Raw genomic sequence first — 21809 nt, 5'->3', positions numbered from 1 at the left:
AAGTGGGTGAAATTATTTTCTGTAGCCTAAAAGCTCCCATGAAAAGCTGCTATAAATTGTAATCATAAGAGAAGAGAAACAAAGTAAATAAATAGAATAAAAAATAAAGGCAGCTACTAACTCAAGTGAGTGGTCCTAAGGTCATAATCATTTAGGAGGAAATAGGACCGTGGCACTGTCTTTTTGAACGCACACTGTCTTCACCTCATGGTGGGTGGGTGGGTGTGTGAGTGTGAGTGTGAGTGTGAGTGTGAGTGTGAGTGTGAGTGTGAGTGTGTGTGTGTGTGTGTGTGTGTGTGTGTGTGTGTGTGTGTGTGTGTGTGTGTGTGTGTGTGTGTGTGTGTGTGTGAGAGAGATTTGAAGAGGAATAGAGAGTGAGTGAGTTTTATATTTATATTCCTACCTCAGGACAACCCTCATCCAATGAACCAGTGTGAGGAATGGGCATCTGGCTTTCTCTCTTACATACAGCAGGCAGTTTGCCATCACACGATGTTAATAGCCAGTTACCACCCTATGAACAAGCATACATGTTATTTTCAATATATGGTGGCACAATATATGGTGTATATATATATATATATATACATAGACCATCACATGGTTAATTCCATATTAATCTGTTAAACATATAGTCTTACTGGGCCTCATTCATAAAGCGCTTTTTAAAATGTCTACTATATTTTTTTGCTATTTAGTTACCTGCTCCTAAGTAAAGACCAACATGGGATTCACAAAAGCTCCAGTAAAGCCTTGCGCATCACAGGTATATGAGATGATGAATCCCACCTGTTCGTAAATCAAATGCGCGTTCATGGGTGAATCATTTGCATTGTTCCACGCCCCATTTAACACCATAAAAGGCATGCACCGAAGTGCCATGTGCAACAAGAAGTGGAAATAACTGGTTTCAACACGTGATGGTTTATAAACTGAACGTTAGTGAAAGTGAAAATAAAAGATTGCTCAAATTTGTAGCCTAAATGAGAAGAAGATAGTTTTACATTTTTGAAGCAGTGTCACAGAACCAAATAATAAAGCATGGCAGGTTATTATAAAGGCTTATTAATATTGTTCTACCAAACAATTGCACACCGTTGCTGAGAAAAAAAAAGAAAAAGATTATGGACTGCAGAATAGTGGAACACCGGTATTCAACATGGGTTATGGATCATAGCTTTATTAATAACTATGGGGATTATATATACTGTTATATATACTGTTCTGGAATGGACACAGTTGTCTAGGCTCCTTCATCAGATTGTAAGACTATGAATTGTCTTTGTATTGGCAAAGGTATTATGAATTAGCTACATAATTGCCATAATGCCATTACAAAATAATAACGTAGCTACTGTGATGTTGGAGGTGCGTCTGCGGTCTAGGCATTCTAAACACTTCACTAAACTCTTTTGTAATTTTTTGTTACAAAAAAAAAAATGTTTGGCACAGAAACATTTTGCTTGAGGTTTGGCATTACTATAATAGATTTTGCATGAAGAAAACGGCATTCTAAATGTCGAAACGTTTTCTAGGACATACAAATGTCTCAGAACAGATGTGAGTTTACGTGTAAACAACAAATTCAGCTTAGAACTAGAAAATGTGCTCCTCGGAGCACAGTACTGTTCCTGATTAATCCTGTCTTACCTATTTATATTACATATTGTCACGTGTCACTTGACCAATGTTAGCTTGATCCCGTTAGCTTGACCAATGTTACCTCACTTCCAAAAACATAAATGTTTTTTGGAAGTGACACACCTATTTATAGGATTATATTTCGTCACGTGTCTCGCTAGCCAATCAAAAGTATTGGTGACAACATATTGTCACGTGTCACGTGAAGCTTGACCAATGTTAGCTTGGCTAGGGGGGGGGACACACACAGCGTGACGGGAACGAAAACATACTCTCCACCATGCCTTCGGCCTGGCGGAGACAATAAGAATGATGAATCAGACATGCTCATGGAAATGCATGGAAAGCATGGACATTGAGTTCATACCTTGCTTTCTGCTTTGGCACAAAGTGGGATATCCGCGGAGTCGTAAGGAGGGTGGTATTGATGCCACAGTGTGAGAGTAACAGCAGACCCATCAGACCATGCTACAGCGTATCCCTGCTTCCTCAAACCAATCCATACTGCCGGACTCTCACTAGAGACTACAGTGAATGGATAAGTGCACACGCACACGCACACGCACACACACACACACACACACACACACACACACACACACACACACACACACACACACACACACACACACACATAAAATAGTCTTTAATATCCCACTTTAAACAGAATTTGATGTAGACTATTCAACAATTTGCCTTACAGTTAGCCAGCACACTGAGCAGCAGTTCCACCTCAGACAGTGAGTGGAGGCTGGTCAGATTGGCCCCTTGAGAGCCACACGCTTGGGACGAATCCTCCCAGGTCCTCGCTTCTGCCAGCACCTGGTAGCAGAAACCATTATGTGGAAGCCAGCCCTCCGCACACATGGTAGGGTGATATTGCCAGTTGTCTATAAGAGGAGAGGAGAAGAGAGGAGAGGAGAGGAGAGGAGAGGAGAGGAGAAGAGAAGAGAAGAGAAGAGAAGAGAAGAGAAGAGAAGAGAAGAGAAGAGAAGAGAAGAGAAGAGAAGAGAAGAGAAGAGAAGAGAAGAGAAGAGAAGAGAAGAGAAGAGAAGAGAAGAGAGAAAAGGACAACACAAGACAGAGCAAAGCATATATAACAGATATGTATATAACAGACATATTTTCCCATCATGCTTCCATGCAGGAAACAGTGTTATCCGTGTTGGAGTCAAGAGTCCTGCCCTGTGTCGGCAAAGGCCAGAAGTTCACTCACCAGGTGCAGTACAGCTGTTGAGGTCTAGATCTACAGTGGCTAAAAAAGTTTTCCCTCACACTCTGCACTCTAAATGCAGATTCACACTTCGAAATAAAAAAGCTTTACTTGGTTCAAGTGTTCATACTTTGTTTCTTTGTGGGGCACATTTCTGAGCAGTCTACAGGAATGTGCATACCAAACTAACCACTCCTCTTTGTATGGATGTAAGGATTTCCCTCAGCTAAATCACGTAAACCAAAGTCAGAGACTGCAAAGTGTGTACGCATGTACTGTGTTTGCATATCCATGCTGTGTGCTGTGCATATACAGTATGTGTGCATGTTCTCACCCAGTGGCTCAGCTTTCCTGGTGTCATTGGGTGTCTTCTTGCAGATGTAAGGCAGAGCAGACTCACAGGAGAGGCTCTGCCAGTGGCCTTCAGAGGCAGAGTTGTACACTCCACACTGTCTGTTGTCCTGCAGAGGGCTAGGAGAGAGCCCTAAAAAGGGGACAACAGCACAGTGGCCTCATGTTCGGGAGCAAGGTTTTGATTCCAGGTGTTTGAAATCTGAAAGCTGGACAAACTCAAATTAAATCATACTTATCCCTTTGCCCAGAGCAGATCGAGACACAGTACCTGCAGTGAAGTTGACCATGACTAGAGGTGCTCCATCAGACCACTGCCATCCCCCACCATCCTTTAGGTGATTCATTCCTATCCACACCATCACCCCGACGTCGGCCAGGCGATCTAACAGATGGCAGATAGTGTACGGTATGATTTTGAGTCAGTGGTGAAACGGCTGAGAGTGGTCCCTCATATCTAATCGCAGTGACCAGGAAGTCTGGTAAATTATTAAGCTCTTTATGTTATTTCTAGACAACACCCTTTTGTAAAAGAAAAAAAAGAAAAGGAGGAAAAAAAGGGGGGAAAAGAGAGTGAGTGAGAGAAAGAGTAAAATAGAGGGAGATGGAGGAATAATGAGGGACACACAGGTGAAAAAGAGAGTGAGAAGGAGGGAAATACATCTCATTAATAGGTATACACTGTGTGGTACATGTGTATTGTACCTGCATTGCATGAGATGTACACAGTAAAAGTTTCAATTTAACTGTTGCGAGTGTAAAATGTTTTGCTTGGGTTCTGGTAGTTATGTGATGCCTACCTCTGATGTACCTGTGCTCTGCCAGGCTGGTGACGCTGAGCAAGTTGCCACCCTGGGCTTGGCACGATGACAATGCTTGACTCCATGTAAGAATGGTATACAAGTTGAACTGGTAACAGGCATGCAGCTCCTGGTTCGTGGTCCAGAACGTCTCACAGTTGGAATCTAGAGGGCCAGCCAGGTGTTAAAAGGACAGGGAACGATAGGATGACGTGCTTATTCACCAGTGTGCGTGTGTGTGCATGCGTGTGTCTGCATGCTGTACCTTGAATCGGACAGAAGCCCCACCGTTCGGCTTCGTCGTAGCGGGTGGTGGTGGCACACCAGTGCCGGTGGTCTTCCCGTCCCTCCGTTGTGCATTCAGAGTACCACTTGTTATTGTATTTAAAAGGCAGGGCGCATGGCATGCCCTGCCCATTTCCAGACAAAGTGTGGATATCTGTCCAGACACAGCAAGCGATTTTGAAAATGAACACTAAAGATATAACAAATTGCTACGAAAACAAGTCACACTAATCAAAGTGACAATAGACCGTACATAGCGGCCATTTTGCTGCTATGTCATACCCCCCACGACCCCAATCCCATGCCCCACAAGATGACAAAATAGCAAAAGGTGTGAATAGGGTCAATAGCATTGAGTTCAGGATACTTTAACCTCACATCCACCTACCCTCATATGGGTACGAACAGGGCCCCTCCCCGGGAGTGCCGTACCGCCTCCACTGGTGGTACGAGTTCTTCTTCACCACCACCAGACGGCCGGCCACAGCCAGCTTCATCTGGGACGCCCCATACAAATTGTTTCCACTGCAGCGCCACCACAACGTGCGGAGGGACATGTCGCACTCGAACGTGCCCAGCGGCTGCGTGGCGTCGGTGGCATTGAAGCCCAGACACATGCTGGTGCCCAGGTTGAAGAGACGGTGCCGGGAGACCCACTTCCACAGCATGCGGCGCGTGGGTCGCTCGCAGTTCTCCAGCACCAGGTTGGAGCGGTCCACGGCAACGCAGCGCTTCAGCTGCGAGCTCTCCAGGATGAAGAGACCCTTTCCTTGATACGGAGGGGTTAAAGATTAAATGAAAAGATAATTTACGCACAAGTCAAGCTGGTTAAATCAATGGGGGTGGGGGTCTATGTGTCTTTGGTGTTAGCAGAGGGTTAGATGGATAAACAATGTCATACTGTCTGAGTAGGATATAAAAGGCCTTCTTTTTTTTACCACAGATTCAGGTCACCATATCACATAACCAGTGCCTTTCAGAACCAGCAGACAGAAAGATATGGCCCTTGTGTTCAATACCTCTATGCCAAAATGGAGTAATAATCTGAACAGATGAAACCCTGGGGGGTGCTTTGTGTTCTAGGGTGAAAGGGGGGAAACTGTGCAACTGGATATGCTATCAAAACAAAGGACACCACCTATATAAACCCCCCATACAACTTATTGAACAAAAACGTCAAAAAAGGTCCTATAAGCGGCTTCTTTTATGTAACCCACGCATGCCCAAGGGAAGATGAAGATGTATAGCCTAGATCTATTGCAGTGGTTCTCAACCTGTGGGTCGGGACCCCCAGTGGGGTCCCCACACAGTGAAGTGACAATTTAAGGACCTTTTTAATACCTCCAAAAAAAGAAGACCATTACTGCATCCAAAGTAATCAACAAACTATACTATAAAAACTGGTCAAACATAAGCCAAATTGTCAAATAATATATAATTGTGAAAATAGCCTATCTACAAGCTCATATCTGCTATTTTCACAATATTTATCTGTGGAACCAAGTCACACTAAATGTAATGACTCAACCCCTACAATTCCAAGTGCATATCAGGGTGGGGGGTCCCCAGTTCAAATATTATTTTTTAGGGGGTCCCGGCTTGAAAAGGTTGAGAACTATTGGCCTATCGTCAGGCCTTCAGTAAAATATTGATAATGTCAGATTTACAAGTTGAAAACATGTAAATTGGCTATTCCTAATGTAACGTGTGTGTGAGTGCATTTTGGAGTCGGTTTCTTTATCAGTGGATCATCTTTAATCTAGTTTGTTGAGGCAATGACAGGTTTTCACAAAATGATACCAAAAAGGATTGAAAAACAGTAGTTTGTCACTTTATAGCAACTTCAGCTCAAGTTTTTCAATACTTTTCGTGAGACCACTGGTCTAACGTTACATGGTTTACATCAGTGGTTCTCAAACCTTTTCATGTCAAGGACCCCCAAATTGACACTTATTAGCCCGCGGACCCCCATTTCAAAAGATATGCCAGGGACCCCGATAAGAGAAGATTTTTTACGGCTCTAGCAGTGATTCTCAACCATTTTAATTTAAAGGACCCCCAGTTTGACATGCATTAGGGCTACAGACCCCCATTTAATGGCATTTCTATCACTTGGACCGCAATTTATATTGTAAAATCTATGTCAATTTAACTCTGAGAACCAAATGGTTCCATTTGTACACTCTCAGTGTTACAGACCCATGAGGGTTGGTTCCTAAATATCCATCATTTAGCTGGGGACCCCCTGGAACTCCCTCAAGGACCCCTGGGGGTCCCCGGACCCCACTTTGAGAACCAATGGTTTACATTGTATTATTTAGTCTGTCTAATAGGCCTAGGAGTTACAAATGGATAAATTAGCAGTGAAATTATTAACATTATTTTTACTCCTAAAATAAGTTCATGAATTCTATATTCACATCTCAAGGGAAAATGCAGTGGGGGAAACCGCCGTTTTATTATTTACAACGGATTATTGTTCAAACTGAGAGATAATGGTGTCAAACTCAGTTTGCAATGTGTGACACGTTTTCAGTAAAAATAGAAAACAGCAAAAAACAGTGGTGTAAATTTAAGTAACTAAGTACATGTATTCAAGTAGCCTACTGAACTTACAGTACTTTAATTTGTGTAACTTTCTTCGGTATTTACAATTTTCAATACTTTTACTTCTGCTCCACTACATCTCAGATATTGTACTTTTACTCCACTACAATAATTTGAACATTTTAGTTACTTTCTACTTTAGGTACTTTGTACATTTTGATACCAATTTGTTTTTTACTCAAGACTTTCCGGACTTTTACTTGTAACAGTATTTCTACATTGCACTATTGATACTTTTACATACTGTAGGTTAAAAATGTGAGTAGCCTACTTTCACTCAAGCCAATTTGGAATTCCAGACTTTTATACTTGTAAGTAACTGAGTATTTTCACATTGCGGTATTGATACTTTTACTTAAGTAAAACATTTGAGTACTTTTCCCACCACTGCACAGTTTTTACAGTAACGGGCCGATCTGACTTACTGTAGAACTCCTGGAGCTGGTTCTTCTCCAGAACATCATCATCATCCTCGTCGTTATTAGCAGAGACCAACAACACCACGGCAACAATAGTTGCAACAACCGAGACACATTCGATGCAACGAGGCGATTGTATTCTCATTTCGACGACAAGATGCAACAAGTTTTGACTGCAATTTATGTCCGTACATTCCGAGATCCTCAGAGGAGCTGCTTGTTTCGGGTTGTTTTTCTCATAGGAACTTTTTCCGCAAGTTTTTAGAGGCGATCGCGACGTCACTGCTGGCTGGGCAGTAGCCTCGTTTGGAACCTCTCCCTCCGCTGTATAGCTCCGAGATTAGGTCCCACTGCGTCGTGTGGCGGCAGAGTGCGACACTGGCGAAAATTGGCCAATATTGTAGATTTTTACCTTTTTCCGCACATCGTAACCAAAAAGTAAAGATATTGCCCCCTGCTCTCAGGTGTTTTACATTTTAGCGGTCAAGAAAATCTTACCGATGGGTTGAATCCAGCGTTTAAATCGCTTTTTAGTCAGCCTGTGCTATGTTTTCCCAATGCCCAATACGGGAGCAGTTACAGCGCATGCGGACGGGGGTTGGCTGTCCACAGGCTGACTAAAAAAGCGATTTAAACACTTGTTTCAACCCGTCGGTAAAAATGTTTTGAACGCTAAAATTTAAAACATATGAGAGCAGGGAAGACTACCTTTGCTTTTTGGATACGATGTGCGGAAAAGGGTAAGAATCAACAATATTAACCAATTTCCGCCGGTGTCGTCATCTGCCGCCACCCGACGCAGTGGAACCACATCTCGGAGCTATACAGCGGAGGGAGAGGTTCCGATTGGAGCTAGCTGGGCAGCAGTGTAGTCTGAGGCTCTGCGGGTTATAAATTCCTTCCAGACCATTTTCTCGTGGCCTTCGCGTACATGGTTTACACATCTTTACATTGTATTATTTAGTCTGTCTGTTACGAATGGATGAATTAACAGTGAAATTATTAACACGTATTATTAACATTGGCACACATGTACTTTTAAGGATGGAAGCATTTCAACAAAAAAAGTACAAAATTATTTTATTTGTGTCACACAACTAAATAATCCCTTTTAATAATTAATGTTCAAGGCTCAGCCTCAATTTTCAATAAAACAAACAAAACATGAAATCCTAATCATACCCTATATTTACAGTCATAATGGAGACTTTTCAGTAGTAGATCACAATCACTGTAGAGTTCACCTGCAGCCTATAAGCAGAGATGGGCAAAAAAATAAATAAATGTATTTTGATACAAAATACAAAATAGCGTACCCCAAATGTAAATGTATCAAAATAAACTACAAAATGCTGCAGCCAAAAGTGTATCAAAATACAAGTGTATCCTACATATTTTGTATTTTGCAAATACAGTGAAATACATTTCCTGGGGAATATGGTAGCCTACACAATCCTCAATTCTATATAATTACATTCTTCCATTAGCACACCTGACGAAACTAGATACGACGAAACTCTGCTGGTGGTGGAATAGATCAAACATGTAGCAGCTGGTGTCACAAGGACAGATGTGAGGACCACAGCATTAAAGAATAAGACATACAGTATGACCTTCGCCTGGACATAAATGATCAAATATTCTATAAGGTCTGAAGCACATCACAGTTGCCCCAAATTTTAGCCAGATATCACAAAATATTACCAACAACATTCAGTGCTGAGCAGTCAGGCACCTAGATACATGTTAGCCCTTCAGTTGAGAATGTTAGGTAGCATTATTGTTCTTGGTGGTACATGTTTAGCTGTTGGAGGATAGTCTATTGGTAAGGTTACATACAGTAATACTGTACCATACATTTTAATTTTCTAGTTGTAAATAAATGCAGTATTTAGAAAATACAATAACACAGCACTCAAAGTGTTTTGCACAAATTTCATGGAGATTTCTTCCTACGCCATCAAATAAAAAAACATTTTTACAGTTAAAAGACGTATTTCACATGTATCAGAAATACTGCCCACCCCTGCCTATAGCATACATTAGACACAAATTTGCTGGATCATTCAGTAGGAAAATACAGTGTTCAACAGAGCATGTGCACCATACAGTTAGGCAAACATTTAGCCTACAGCAGCAAAAACACCAGCAGTGTTTGCCCATAATTCATTCTGGGCATTCATATCGTTATCTACTGTCTTCTAACAACAAAACACATGCAGCCACACGCATGCACTCGCACACACATGCGTGCGCGCACGCACACACACACACACACACACACACACACACACACACACACACACACACACACACACACACACACACACACACACACACACACACACACACACACACACACACACACACACACACACACACACACACACACACACACACACACACACACACACACACACACACACACACACACACCTCCAGTGCACTCAGCCTTAACTTATTTGAAATGCATCCATAAAATCTTCTTTCATCAGAAGTGACCCATTGTAATACCCTTTTCTCTCCCTGTATTCTTATAAGTTACATTTTTGAATGTTGATGTCGAGCTTCTGAACAGAGGGTTAGTTCCCTGTAAAGAAAGAAAAGAGTCAGTTAAACTGTAACACTCCAGATTTATTTATATCAATACAGGAGAACTTTTAAAATAATGTAGCACTCACATTATACTATTAAGTTAGTCAGTAAGACATGCCCAAGGGTCAAGAAATAGAAAAGTCTTACCGACTGCCATTTTGCCTTTGCCCTCTCTGCCTCAAATTTGGCCACCTCTTTGCGGTCGTGAACTGATACCAGCAGTTTCCAGACACCCAACAGGATCAGACCAATGCAAAGGATGGAGAGTGACACACCCAGGATGATCATGGGGATGTTAGGGAGCTCGGGGCAATCTGACACAGGCGAAACACATTTAAAATCCAGCTTTTTACAATTGAGGAAAGACAGATGCAGACATACAGTAAAGGGTTGACGAGGTGTGTAGGACAAATGAAAGTCCAACTGCACACATAAAGATCGCACATAACTGTCTAGAATGTACAAAAATCAGGACATCATTCAGGACATCAGGTGAAGGTCTAAGGATCAAACATTGTTTTGTAATAAAGATTTTTGTAAGTTCTAGACTGTGTCTGGGATCTTTCTCATTAAATACAGTTTTTTTTAAAACCCATTTTAAGTTCTGTAGTCACATTACCAAAACTCTTAAAACATTTATCACAACATCAGTATGTGTGGGCTATAAAATTAACACATTTCTTGTTGCTTTGATACAAAATGTGTATATTTAACACATTCAAAAAATGCTTGAACTTCTTTTACACACTAGCTCAACCAAGCCCAATTACAAATGCTTACATACCGTATGCTAGAACAGAACAGATAACCTTAAGTTCAGTTAAGGTGAACGGTCATTGTAGAAGGAAACACAAATCATTACATTTTTATTGCTATTGAGAATCAGCTGATTGAAGTTATGAAAATGGATCAATCACAGCTGAACACTGCCATGCCAAAAGTTTCTTACCAGAGAAGATACACCTAGGGTGTGATATGGATGAGAACATGACTTGTGGCCAAATGCAGAAGACCGGGCGCATTAGAAGTCGATTTTGTATGTGTTTTTTTAACAGTATGTTTGTTTGTATATTTTGTATTTTCACACAATGATGACCAGCAGCAATATTGCATATTTGTGTTCTCTTGCAATAATTTCCTGTTGCAAAGAGTCATTACTGCAGCAATTCTGTCAATTACTGTCTTCTTTTTTTCATAAACTGTACATTCTGTACATCTGAGATGTAACACTTTTGGTATTGAAAAAATGGAGACAAAATGTATGCATTTACAAAACCCAACAAAAAAAAGTGAGGCTTCAAAGGACACTGCTGTGCAACAGACAAATGTATGATTAGTTAGTAAGACTAGTGTAATGTGTTAGTGTATTCTTGTATTTTGAAAATGAATTTGGTGATTAGTTTACAATTTGTGATTTTGAGCCAATTGTAGGTGTGTTGGTGCGTTAAGAGTTTAGGAAACATGTTAAAAGTATTGAAAGATTCTTTATAGCAATTGAAAAAAAAAAAGGAAATCCTTTTTTAAAGTGGAAGTTGAAAGCTTTTGTATGCTTTTATTGTAAACATATGGGGCTGTATGCCTGGGAGGGAAGAGGGTGCTCGACCTCAATATAGATACATACCAGGACACAAATGCAAGGGCATCAGCTCAAGAAAAGGGGAACATATATATGTGTGTGTGTGTGTATATACACACACACACACACACACACACACACACACACACACACACACACACACACACACACACACACACACACACACACGCACACACACACACACACACACATATATATGTTTTAAAATAATGAAAGTTGGGGCAATAAAGACATGACATTTTGATGGCACTGGCTACCATGATGACTGACTTGGCCTAACATTAAAGAGGGGACATAATAAAATCTGGGCATTTCTTCTTTTTTTTTTCAACGTAAAAAGAACTTCTGTGTCCCAGCATGCAAACCCCCCTGCCTGCCCGCCCCCTCAGGGGTAAGGTTTATAGATTGTTTATTTTCTAGGTTGAGTAAATCCTACCGTAGACCTGAAGATTATGGGCGCTGCTCCCGAAATCACTGGCCACAACACTGAATGAGATAAGGCATTCATTCTCACTCTTCAGGGTGCATTGCATAGACTGGCTCTTGTCATATTCTGAAAGGAAATGCAGACCGACATTCATATCCATAAAGATGGATGAAGGTGTGAATCCATTATATATCACATTCCCTCTCTTCATTGTGTGGAGAATGTAAGAGAATATGCTTGCCATTGTTTTGCCAACAATGTGATTTCCATATCAAGGGCTGCAGTGTGTGTGTGTGTGTGCGTGCGTGCGTGCGTGCGTGCGTGCGTGCGTGCGTGCGTGCGTGCGTGCGTGCGTGCGTGCGTGCGTGCGTGCGTGTGTGCGTGTGTGTGTGCGTGTGTGTGTGTGTGTGTGTGTGCGTGCGTGCGCGCGCGCGTGCGTGTGTGCGTGCCTGTGTGCGTGCCTGCGTGCGTTTGTACAGTATGTGTGTGTAAAGATATGTGCACCTGTTTGTGTGTGCACACTGAACACATTGGCACCTACTGTATATACGCCTATATACGCATATGCACATACATACATACATACTATACATACGTATATAAATTATATATATACACGTGTATGCGTGCGTGCACATGCATGTGGTAGCCTATGTATCCGTCTGACACCATTGTGTTTCACATCTGAAGCCTGCAAATCCTCTGTGTTAATCAGATACACCTCTCAGCTTGCATTAGTGTAACCATGGTTCAAAATAAATCTCCTCTATGAAGGAAACCAGAGGTTGGCTATTGACTTACACCACAATGGAACTGTCTGTACGACAAGGTAAATAATATGTTCCCTATTGTCTAGCGTTGGTTCAATGGACACGGACAGTGTTCCGCTGGAGAGGGTGAGGGGTCGAGAGGGACACCCGAGTGGATGCGAGTCGGCATTCCTCCAAATCTCTGACCCATGGGGAAACTTAACGTACCCCACTGTTAGGAGCTCTCTCAAAAGAGCATGCTGGGAAAACAAACGATACAATCATCACGACGACAAGATTTGCGGAGAACTGTACAAGGACAAATCCAGAGGGTTAATTGAACTCCAATAACTCTAGCTAATTGAACTAATTGAGTGTGTAAAATGTACCATTAAGTGTTTTTCAATGAACACTCCGAACTTTACTGCGTTATCAGTGCCTTGTGCTAAATTCTTCCACTGTAATAACTGAAAATAGCATGTTTTGCGTGTTGCATCTCATGTGTAAGGAAGCAGCAGTGATTTCTGATGCCTGGACAGAATGGATACACTAGGAAAACACATACCTGATGAGGAGTTGATGACGATTTTAGAGATTGTGCACTTCTGGACACAGTCCTCGACACTCTCCTCTGTTTGCAGGTGACACTCCACACATGTTCTGACGAGAAAAAAGAAAAAACAAAACCTGCAATGACGATTTCAGCGTTCTCTGTCTCTCGTGGGGGGAATGTTTGAGGTGGGAGTGTTTAATCGCTGATAAGGTGAATACAGTGGAATCAGAGTCTTGGCCACTTATCAGAGTGTTCCCAAGGAGTCATTGGGTCCCTATCGCCCCTCTGCCCCTGTAACAGTGGTATCAAATACTCCGGCCCTGACAGCTCCCTTACAATGGAAGAAAAAGCAATCTTTCAGCTTTGTGTTGGGGGACATTAGTTGGCTTTTGATGTCACCTGAATCAAGCAGGTAAATTTGGACAATTGGACCAGAATGTGAAACGACTGCACTCAAAAAGGAGCACACAGATCATGTAGCTTAACAACGCAACATAGTATACCTTTAGTCCAAAAATCCCCACAAGGGTAGGGTACATCATCCATCCAAGATGTGATGATAGAAGTGTATTCTTACCTGGCAGAGTTACAGGTATCTCCGCATGTTGGACACCTCTCGCACCTGTCCCCAGACGCCCCGGGCACAGAGCACACACAACGGCCGCATTCACACTTCCCTCGGCCGCTGCAGACGGCTCCGTCCTCCGACGAACATGCCTGAGTACTACTGCTGCAGTTGCAGTACTCCCCTTTCCAACCCTGGTGACATCTACACTCCCCGCAGTCGCACTCTCCATGGCCTACACACACACATATGGCACACAATGAAAACCTGTTTACAGTATGGCCAAAAGGATTACAATGTAACACACATGTACATATACCGTAGTAAGAGTGGTGATTGAAATCTAAAATACATTTCTTAAATGAACACTTTGCTGTGTATGCTATGAAAGTTTAGCCTCAAATAAAAAAGTGCTACAGTCTTTTTGTAGCCAACACATGGGCTCCTATCGGGTATTTCCAATGGAATGTTCGCATTGGGTTTTGGATACATTATTAAAATAAGCTCTGTAGCAAACAAAGACTTATATATTACATAACGTGTTTTGCTCAACAATATCGTCTCCAAGAATCTTTAACCACACAAGCAATTAACGCAAACTGTAACAACTGCAAAACAGGCAAAACCTGTATTAACAGGTATCATTTATAGCATAGAACAAAACAAACAGAACAAAAACAGAACATAGATGAAACTATTTTAGGCTTATGTTAACCAGAGACATTATTTTCTGCATATCAAAAACACTATGGTAAAAAAAGCATATGAAATTTGGAACCGATTGCAAACTCACTTCCGCGTTTTAGAACTACAAATGGTAGCACCCTATTGCCTACAGACTACAGTGATATTGAGATCCAAGCACATACCTCCACAAAGCTTCCCACGGAAGCGAACGCAGGAATAGTCGTTACATTCGCAGTAGGGTCCATAGACGCGTCCAAAGCTGGATGTGTGGCACAAACACTGTCCGCAGTAACACTCTCCCTGGCCGCTGCATAGCTCTGCCTGGCTGTCAGAGTGGCAGTTGCTGGTCAAAGCACTTTCCTCGCTGCACTCGCACTGTGGGCCCATGTACCCAGGCTGACACACGCACACACCACACTCCAGAGCCCCTTGGCCCTGGCTGCAGTGGCTGCTGTTGGTTTCAGGGGACCCTTGGCAGTCACAGGAGCACAGGGACTCTAGCTCCAGCTCCAGACTGTCCTGGAAGCCCACTGGTTTCAGGGAGAATCGCTGCGGACCCGGCAGACATCCTGTTAGCTCCACGGACACATTGAATGCCACCTGAAGGAGATGGGAAGATGAATTGTTTTCTTGGTTAAACATGTTTACCTAAATAATATAAAAGGTACAATTTCAAACTGACCGTATCTCCTGCTTTGATGTTGGAGCAGCGCTTGAGACCAGGGAGGACTGTCCCATCCTGGCAGATGGCTGTGAAGTTCATCTGGAGCTCCTCTGTGTCTCCAACAACCTCCAACTCTATCTCTGAACGTAGTTCCTGGAAAACAGTGACAAAATAATATAGCCCTCTGTGAGAGTGAGATTTGTAAGCTGGAATGTGGTACTTAGCAGAACTGGTCCCTATACTCTAAATCCTATGATGATGACCATGTAAAAATAAAGAAAGTTAAATTGATATAATAAATCAATTATTATTATATTCTGTTATTATAAAGTGTGGCCACACAAAGTATTTAGGTGGAAGGTTATTAATACAACACAACATGCTGTAACACATTGAGATCATAGAAACGGTAACAATTTCTGCATAGGTGAGTCAGCATGCCCCAGGTTCCCCAGGTGTACAAAGCACGAGAGGGAAGAGTGATAGCTGACCGCAGGCCAGCTGGTGGAATGACTGTCTGACTGTCTGGCTAACTGATGTTAACTGATGGTTATCTGTGTGCTTCACTGTATTGTGATGTGGCTGAGGACAATGCTTAGAGAAAATTGAGGAAATGCTTAAAGTATATAACACTCTGGAGTCGAACCTTGCGTCTCCTGTGAAATCAAATCTAGTGCTCATGCAAAGGGGAATTTGCAGCGGCCAAGGAAGATATTTGGTTTCTGGGCTTTTGGCAGGGCTACTCTGCTACATATGCATTCAACGTTGGATGCTGGCGTGAAATTACCCCAAAACATTTATTCTTCCCCACTGAATAAGTTGTAAATATATGGTGCCCAAGATATTCTTTCACCAAACATTTAAAGAGGCACTGAACAAAACACTTACCAAAGTAGTACAAAACACCCATCAACATGCTGTTTCTATGTGTGTCTCTATAGCCTTCTGTTTTTTTTGTTGAAGAAGCTCACAAAAAGAGCTCAGAGTGTTACTTTAGCGATTACTTCTAAGTGCAGTTAACCTGGCGGAGTCTAGAGGTGGGTGCAGAGGATGTGGGCTCATTGGGTGATTAGAGGACGGCAGGCCCGCCGCTAGTCACTGCCGCCAGGGGGATTTAGACGAGTGGAGGGGGAACGCAGGGGCGGGACAGATAGGAGAGAGAGAGTGAGACAGAAAGACAGATCCCAGGATGGAGGGGGAGGTGATCAAACACCTGGGACAAGCATAGACCTGCTGAGAAACATGCTGATGCAAAGGGCAGGGACGGGAAGAAAAGGAGAGACGAGAAGAAAGGAAGAGTACGAAAGAGGAAAAATGAGAGCGTACAAAACAATAGGGGAGATGTGAGGCAGAGTCACATATCGGCTGTGTCATCCAATTAACAGTTTGTGTTAAGATGCCGTGTTTTTACCTGGAACATTTTCTTGTGCACACTGTATTTTTGCCCTAACGTATGCCCTATTTAAAAATAGCGATACAAGCTTGCATGAGCACTTGTAGAAATGTTATTTTCGCTATTTTCTTTTCTCCAAAACATTTTCACCTATAATGACACTAGGTTGAAAGTGGATAAAAATCCACTGTTCCACAAAATCCACAAAAAATGTGACTGTTCTGGTTTGGTAAATGTCAATCGTAAATCATACTATTCTATTACTGTCACCTTTCCTCTATGTCTCACAAGCGGTTGCACAACCTTTCCACTCCCCCATGTCATCAAGAGTGTTTAATTACTTTATATGCTGTGACAATCAGCTCCAGGACGTTCCTCGAGTCGTTTGCCAGAACTCCCACTGTGGCGCCAGGAATAAGATCTGCATAATTCTGTGAGAAACAACACACAACAGAAAAAGCACAGTGATACAGTAAACACGAAATGCGGGCAGACCTGATTCAACCTCATAGGGGAAATGGTCCTATGGAAAATAAAAAAGGGGAAGAAAATAGGACTTGTTCAAACAGGTCGAATGAGAATGCAGCTCAATGAATCAAATGTTAACCTCAATGATACTGTGTGCAGATAAACAGAACACAGGTTTTGCAGCTTTTCATTTTAATCCATCACATTATGTCACAGTACGGCTTCTCTGGAAAAAGACAAAGACAGATCAACAAGTTCATGGGGAAGAGATCTCACCTCATAGTTTTGCTGCTGGGATTTTGTCACTGCAAAGATTAGTAAGATGTTATTCTCCACCAACTTATCTATCAGCTGTCCGAGAGTTGGATACTCCTAAAAAACACAAATATGTAAAATATCAGCAATGAAAAACCAAGGACAGTGATCTTTCATCACAATTAACTGTACAAAAAAAGGCCTCTTTTCTAAATGTGTTTAAAAGTTTTCAATACAAGCTGCAATTAATCACAACAAATGCAAAACTATAAAAAGGACATAAAAATATTATTTATCAGGGGAAAGAACAAATATGAACCACTATAAACGTACCAACACAGTGGACTTCGAGTATTCATTGGTGCTGTCCAAATGGCACTGTCCATCGTTGGGAATCACAATTCCTGCCATCTTACTATCCATGCCAAAGTGGGAGTCTGCATCACTGACAAACACCAGCAAACGCATCGAGTCATTCCTCCATCCTATCTTGTCCTATTAAGAGACATACCATTAAAAAGCATAGTCAGGATTGGAGATTTATCACCCTCAACTGATGAGATGGTAAATAGCATGGGCGGTGTGAACAGCACATCAAATATCTATGGCTGTCCATTTTATAGTATCCTTTGCTGAAAAACTTGTGTTATCACACTATAAACAAAGTTCTTACCCCACAAACAGCTGCCTGCATAATGGCATCAAAGCCACACTCTGGCACATCGACATTGGCAGATACTTTCTGTTGGGCAATGATGTGATTGAACTCATCAGTGTTACTAGTCAGGGACAAGACGTGTTTGTATCCAAAGGAGGGTAGGCACTCTGCATCCACACTCCTGAGGAAAAAAAATATTATGGGTTTTCGAAAAGTAACATAATTACAGATTACAGATACAGCTATTAATAACCCCTTTAATCAGCATTTTCATATGTTAAGCACTTAAGCCCTGTTCAAACAAATTGTAAACAGACGGTCTACAAGCTTGAAATGTGAGGTAGTGCAGCTTGTGCATTTTTTCTATTCATTCGTTTTTTTAATTTGTGAAACTTTAAGTTTTTAAAACCTTTTGAAGAATTTCACCTATTAAATAAAATAGGGATGCAAGGGTTAATGAGGTTAAAGGTACCTGCAGGGATTGAGCAGCTCCTCTTCTGTGACCTTGATGAAAGGAAGGACCGGTTTCTCCACGAATGAGCCAAAGCCCAGCCGGAATTTACTAGTGAGTTTGGCCATTGCCTTAGACAGACTAGAACCCAAGTCCTTAATACTCTGTAGATCGTCATACATGGATGCTGAGAGGTCCATCAGATAGTAGATATCAACAGGATAGTCCTCTGTCTGTTGAACTTTGACCTGGAACGTCATCCCACTACCTGCGCAGAAAATAATTTATTGTTTATTTTTATTGCTGGCTGATTATGAAGAAATGATTTCTGAAAAATAAATCATGAAATTGCTTTAGGAAGTATACCAGGCCGGAGCTTGAGGGCCATTCTCTGTGGGGAAATTTGGGTGCTGTTAGTACTGCCTGTCTTCTTCCTGAGTGGATGATCCTGGATTATTTGTGCATTGGAAGCAGGGAATTCCAGGCGTTCCGTGGGACATCCCTTTTCCCTTAGGATGTCCACTGTGTCACATCTCTCACTAATTGAAAACCAGTCAGTGAAATTCTAAGAGATACAAAAAAGTTGTAAAGTTGTAACTTTTATGCTAACACTATCAATTCTTACAGAACACACACAATTCTGTTATCAGCTAAAGGCACTGGGCTGCCAAGCGTACTATTTTTTATCGCCTTTTCTTTCTTTTTTACACAAAAACATTTTACACGTTTACACTTGAGAACTTAAAGCTTTGTTTTCATTCAGGCAACATTCCAGCTACCTACCTCCTGTGTACACCAGGCACAGTGGGGACTGAGTTTCAGACACTCGTCACAGCTCACAGCATTGCCATTTAATGAACATGATCCTATTCCTATATGGGGAACAGAGAAGTCAGCAGAACCAGACAGACATCAGACCACACAGCTCATGATGTGGTCAGTCAGCATGTACAGAAGTGAGTAGCTCATAATGTCATATTTCTTGTTAAATAATATGTCTTGTCTTGGCATGGTTCATTTGGTTTAACAATGTATCAATGGTGCATTCCTTTAGGCTATCATTTCTTGTTTATCATTTACAGTTTTACACCTTTACACCCCAAGTATCCAGTAAAGCATTTATTGCTCATGGTACAGTTCATTGAAATACATTTGTGTTTTCGTTGAAGGCTTTTGATTCTTAAATGTGTTTACTATTCAGCTGTTAGAAAATAATTAATAAAAAAACTAAAAAAATAATCATATTTATTTTAAATAAAAAATAAACAAATCAGGATTGCCTATAGACAGGACTAACGTATCCATTTTTTTTTTTTTCATTTAGTAGCCTATAAGCTTCATGACCTTAAACTTGAGAGAAGACTCTCCTCTTACCCTCCACGTTGTTGATCCAATACTGGAGAATCAGGCTCACAAGTACAAACCCCATTAGTCCGCGCGGTTACTGGCAGGAGAACAAAAAAGTAGGCATTTTCGTCATGATACAGTACAGTCCAGGTTTACTGCATACACACACAACATACATCTACGTTCCGCCTCCTATATAGAGCACTAGAAGACACTAGAAGACAAACCCCAGTCTTACCTGCTGGAGAAGAACGGTGACTGACTGCGTAGCTCAGACATTCTTACCTGGCCAGCCTTTTATGCTCACTTCCGTACAGGTGAGAACAGTAGTAGTCGGGATTGAAAGGGAGGAGGAGACATGAGTCCAATGAGGGAACGCACATTACTGCCTACAGTATGTCAGTGGTGGAAGAAGTAGCCTACTCAGTACATTTTTTTACTTAAAAGTGCCAATACTGCAATGTAGAAATACCCTGTTACAAGTAGAAGTCCGGAATTCAAAATGTACTTGAGTAAAAGTACTCATTATGCAGAAGGTCCCATTTCTCAAGTTTTTTTTTTTTTTTAATCTTTTGAAAATAGCAGATCTACAAGCTCACAATGCATTGCATGGTGATGCATTGTGAGCTTGTAGATTGGCTATTTTCAAATGTCCGAAATGTATAGGGCTGAAGTGGTTAATGTATGCTTTGTAATACTATTTTAAACCTCCAAAAGTAACTACTAACTAGTAAATAAAATTGTACAGTACTTAAGTAAATGTACTTAGTTACTTTCCACCACTGCATTAATTCATAGCAGGAAAATGGCTTGTGTTGCTTAGGGGAAATTCCCAATCTTCTGTTTATTCCAACAAGTGATTAAAACTTCAAAACTTAAAAGTTTAGAGCCTGATACAGTAGAATAAACCCTTGAAGGGAAGGCATGCACAAAATGTTATTAGGCTATTATTATTATTATTATTACTATTATTACATTTATCATTATTATTATTAGGCTATTATTATCATTACCGTTATTATTATTATTATTATTATTATTAGGCTTATTATTAGGCTATTATTATTATTATAATTTATTAAGATTCATTAAGGATTACTGAGAGAGAAGATAAGACAGATCTCACAGGTCTGTATCTTTCATAGCAAAGTTGACCACGGTCTACAGTGACTTGATTTAAAATGATGTGTTGAATGTTAGTACCCATATTATTATGATGTTTATATCAATGTGCTGTTGCTGCAAACATTGAATGGAATGTTGGTTTTAGTAGCTAGTCTAATTAGGCCATACTACATTTGATAAAAACAAATTCTTACAGACTGAGGGAGATAAAACAGCCAACAGACAGACCACGCCATAAACAAACATTGCCTACCCATAGTCTCCAAAACTGAAAATATGTTAATGTTTAACATAACCAGTCTGTGCGTGAATCATAATAACTCCTCGAGATTGTTCCAGCTTGATCATTAACACCAGGCAAAACAACAATGGATCACAAGGTATGAAAAAGAAGGGCTGCTCATCCTTGAATGTGTAGCCTACGTATGTGTAATGTAGCAGGACTATGGTTTATAGATTTAGATTTAGATTTTTTTAAAGTGTGTGTGTGTGTGTGTGTGTGTGTGTGTGTGTGTGTGTGTGTGTGTGTGTGTGTGTGTGTGTGTGTGTGTGTGTGTGTGTGTGTGTGTGTGCGTGTGTGTGTGTGTGTGTGTTTATGCACACAGCAGGGCCAATGTGTGTGAATCTGACATGCGTAGGTGTCGAACCATTGACAGCTGCAGTACAAATTTCCCCGCTTGTCCCAGCTGAATGGAATCCTCTAATTCAGCACCACACCCCTATGGATCTTAGTAAGCCCCATCTGTTACCCCCAAGCCCCCCCCCCCCCCCCCCCCCCCCCCCCCCCCACTCTGCATTGCTTCTCTCGTGTTCCACTCTCCTCATCTCTCCGTCTCCTTCACCCAATGTGCTATTCACACTGATCACCTCTGTTGAACACACACCGCTTTGGGATATATTGCCATTTCAATGACCATGTTGTTTTTCTAATTTCTATACCTTCCTCGTTCTACATTCAT

At 41.5% G+C, this 21809-nt stretch overlaps 2 protein-coding genes and 1 long non-coding RNA gene across 5 annotated transcripts in view; all 3 read right to left on the bottom strand.

Annotated features, from left to right (window-relative positions):
• Positions 1 to 7582, bottom strand: part of pla2r1 (phospholipase A2 receptor 1) — a 31781-nt gene extending 24199 nt beyond the window's left edge. For both annotated transcript variants that reach the window (XM_084057123.1, XM_084057124.1), the window contains exons 1-9: positions 7323 to 7582; positions 4679 to 5059; positions 4271 to 4444; positions 4006 to 4170; positions 3477 to 3590; positions 3189 to 3338; positions 2343 to 2531; positions 2009 to 2166; positions 404 to 514 (exon numbers count right to left, since the gene is read on the bottom strand). In XM_084057123.1, the coding sequence (XP_083913249.1) occupies positions 404 to 514; positions 2009 to 2166; positions 2343 to 2531; positions 3189 to 3338; positions 3477 to 3590; positions 4006 to 4170; positions 4271 to 4444; positions 4679 to 5059; positions 7323 to 7461 (1581 nt within the window). In that variant the 5' untranslated portion in view covers positions 7462 to 7582. The remainder of the gene's footprint in view (positions 1 to 403; positions 515 to 2008; positions 2167 to 2342; positions 2532 to 3188; positions 3339 to 3476; positions 3591 to 4005; positions 4171 to 4270; positions 4445 to 4678; positions 5060 to 7322) is intronic.
• A 797-nt stretch (positions 7583 to 8379) lies between these two features.
• itgb6 (integrin, beta 6) lies at positions 8380 to 20031 on the bottom strand. 2 transcript variants are annotated; one of them, XR_014601258.1, is made up of 17 exons: positions 19964 to 20031; positions 19753 to 19822; positions 19162 to 19250; positions 18745 to 18943; positions 18400 to 18646; positions 17943 to 18108; positions 17603 to 17764; positions 17291 to 17386; positions 16888 to 16977; positions 15172 to 15306; positions 14672 to 15089; positions 13815 to 14037; positions 13250 to 13344; positions 11945 to 12061; positions 10059 to 10225; positions 9248 to 9906; positions 8380 to 9184 (listed from the first exon to the last, which is right to left on the bottom strand). XR_014601258.1 is itself a non-coding variant. In XM_084063924.1 (16 exons), the coding sequence occupies exons 2-16, from the start codon at positions 19805 to 19807 to the stop codon at positions 9808 to 9810; spliced, it is 2358 nt and encodes a 785-aa protein (XP_083920050.1). In that variant the 5' UTR covers positions 19808 to 19822; positions 19964 to 20031; the 3' UTR covers positions 8380 to 9807. The 2 variants fall into 2 exon arrangements, 1 of the variants encoding a protein (XP_083920050.1); XM_084063924.1 differs by having other exon boundaries at positions 8380 to 9906.
• Positions 8380 to 21809, bottom strand: part of LOC311049974 — a 56226-nt gene continuing 42796 nt past the window's right edge. The window contains exon 2 of the long non-coding RNA XR_014601259.1: positions 8380 to 9551. This is a non-coding gene — a long non-coding RNA (uncharacterized lncRNA). The remainder of the gene's footprint in view (positions 9552 to 21809) is intronic.

This window comes from Gymnoscopelus microlampas (genome assembly GCF_963454915.1).
Source record: "Gymnoscopelus microlampas genome assembly, chromosome: 1".
Classification (NCBI taxonomy): domain Eukaryota; kingdom Metazoa; phylum Chordata; class Actinopteri; order Myctophiformes; family Myctophidae; genus Gymnoscopelus; species Gymnoscopelus microlampas.
This window is presented reverse-complemented; position numbering and strand designations above follow the sequence as displayed.

What these genes read in the sequence shown, in the direction of transcription:
- itgb6 (XM_084063924.1), bottom strand. Translation starts at nt 19,807, where the DNA reads ATGGGGTTTGTACTTGTGAGCCTGATTCTCCAGTATTGGATCAACAAC. An exon ending in ACTCGAAGTCCACTGTGTTG is followed by an intron (nt 17,387 to 17,602) that starts GTACGTTTATAG and finishes TGTGTTTTTTAG; the next exon opens with GAGTATCCAACTCTCGGACA. An exon ending in ACATCAAAGCAGGAGATACG is followed by an intron (nt 15,090 to 15,171) that starts GTCAGTTTGAAA and finishes CATCTCCTTCAG; the next exon opens with GTGGCATTCAATGTGTCCGT.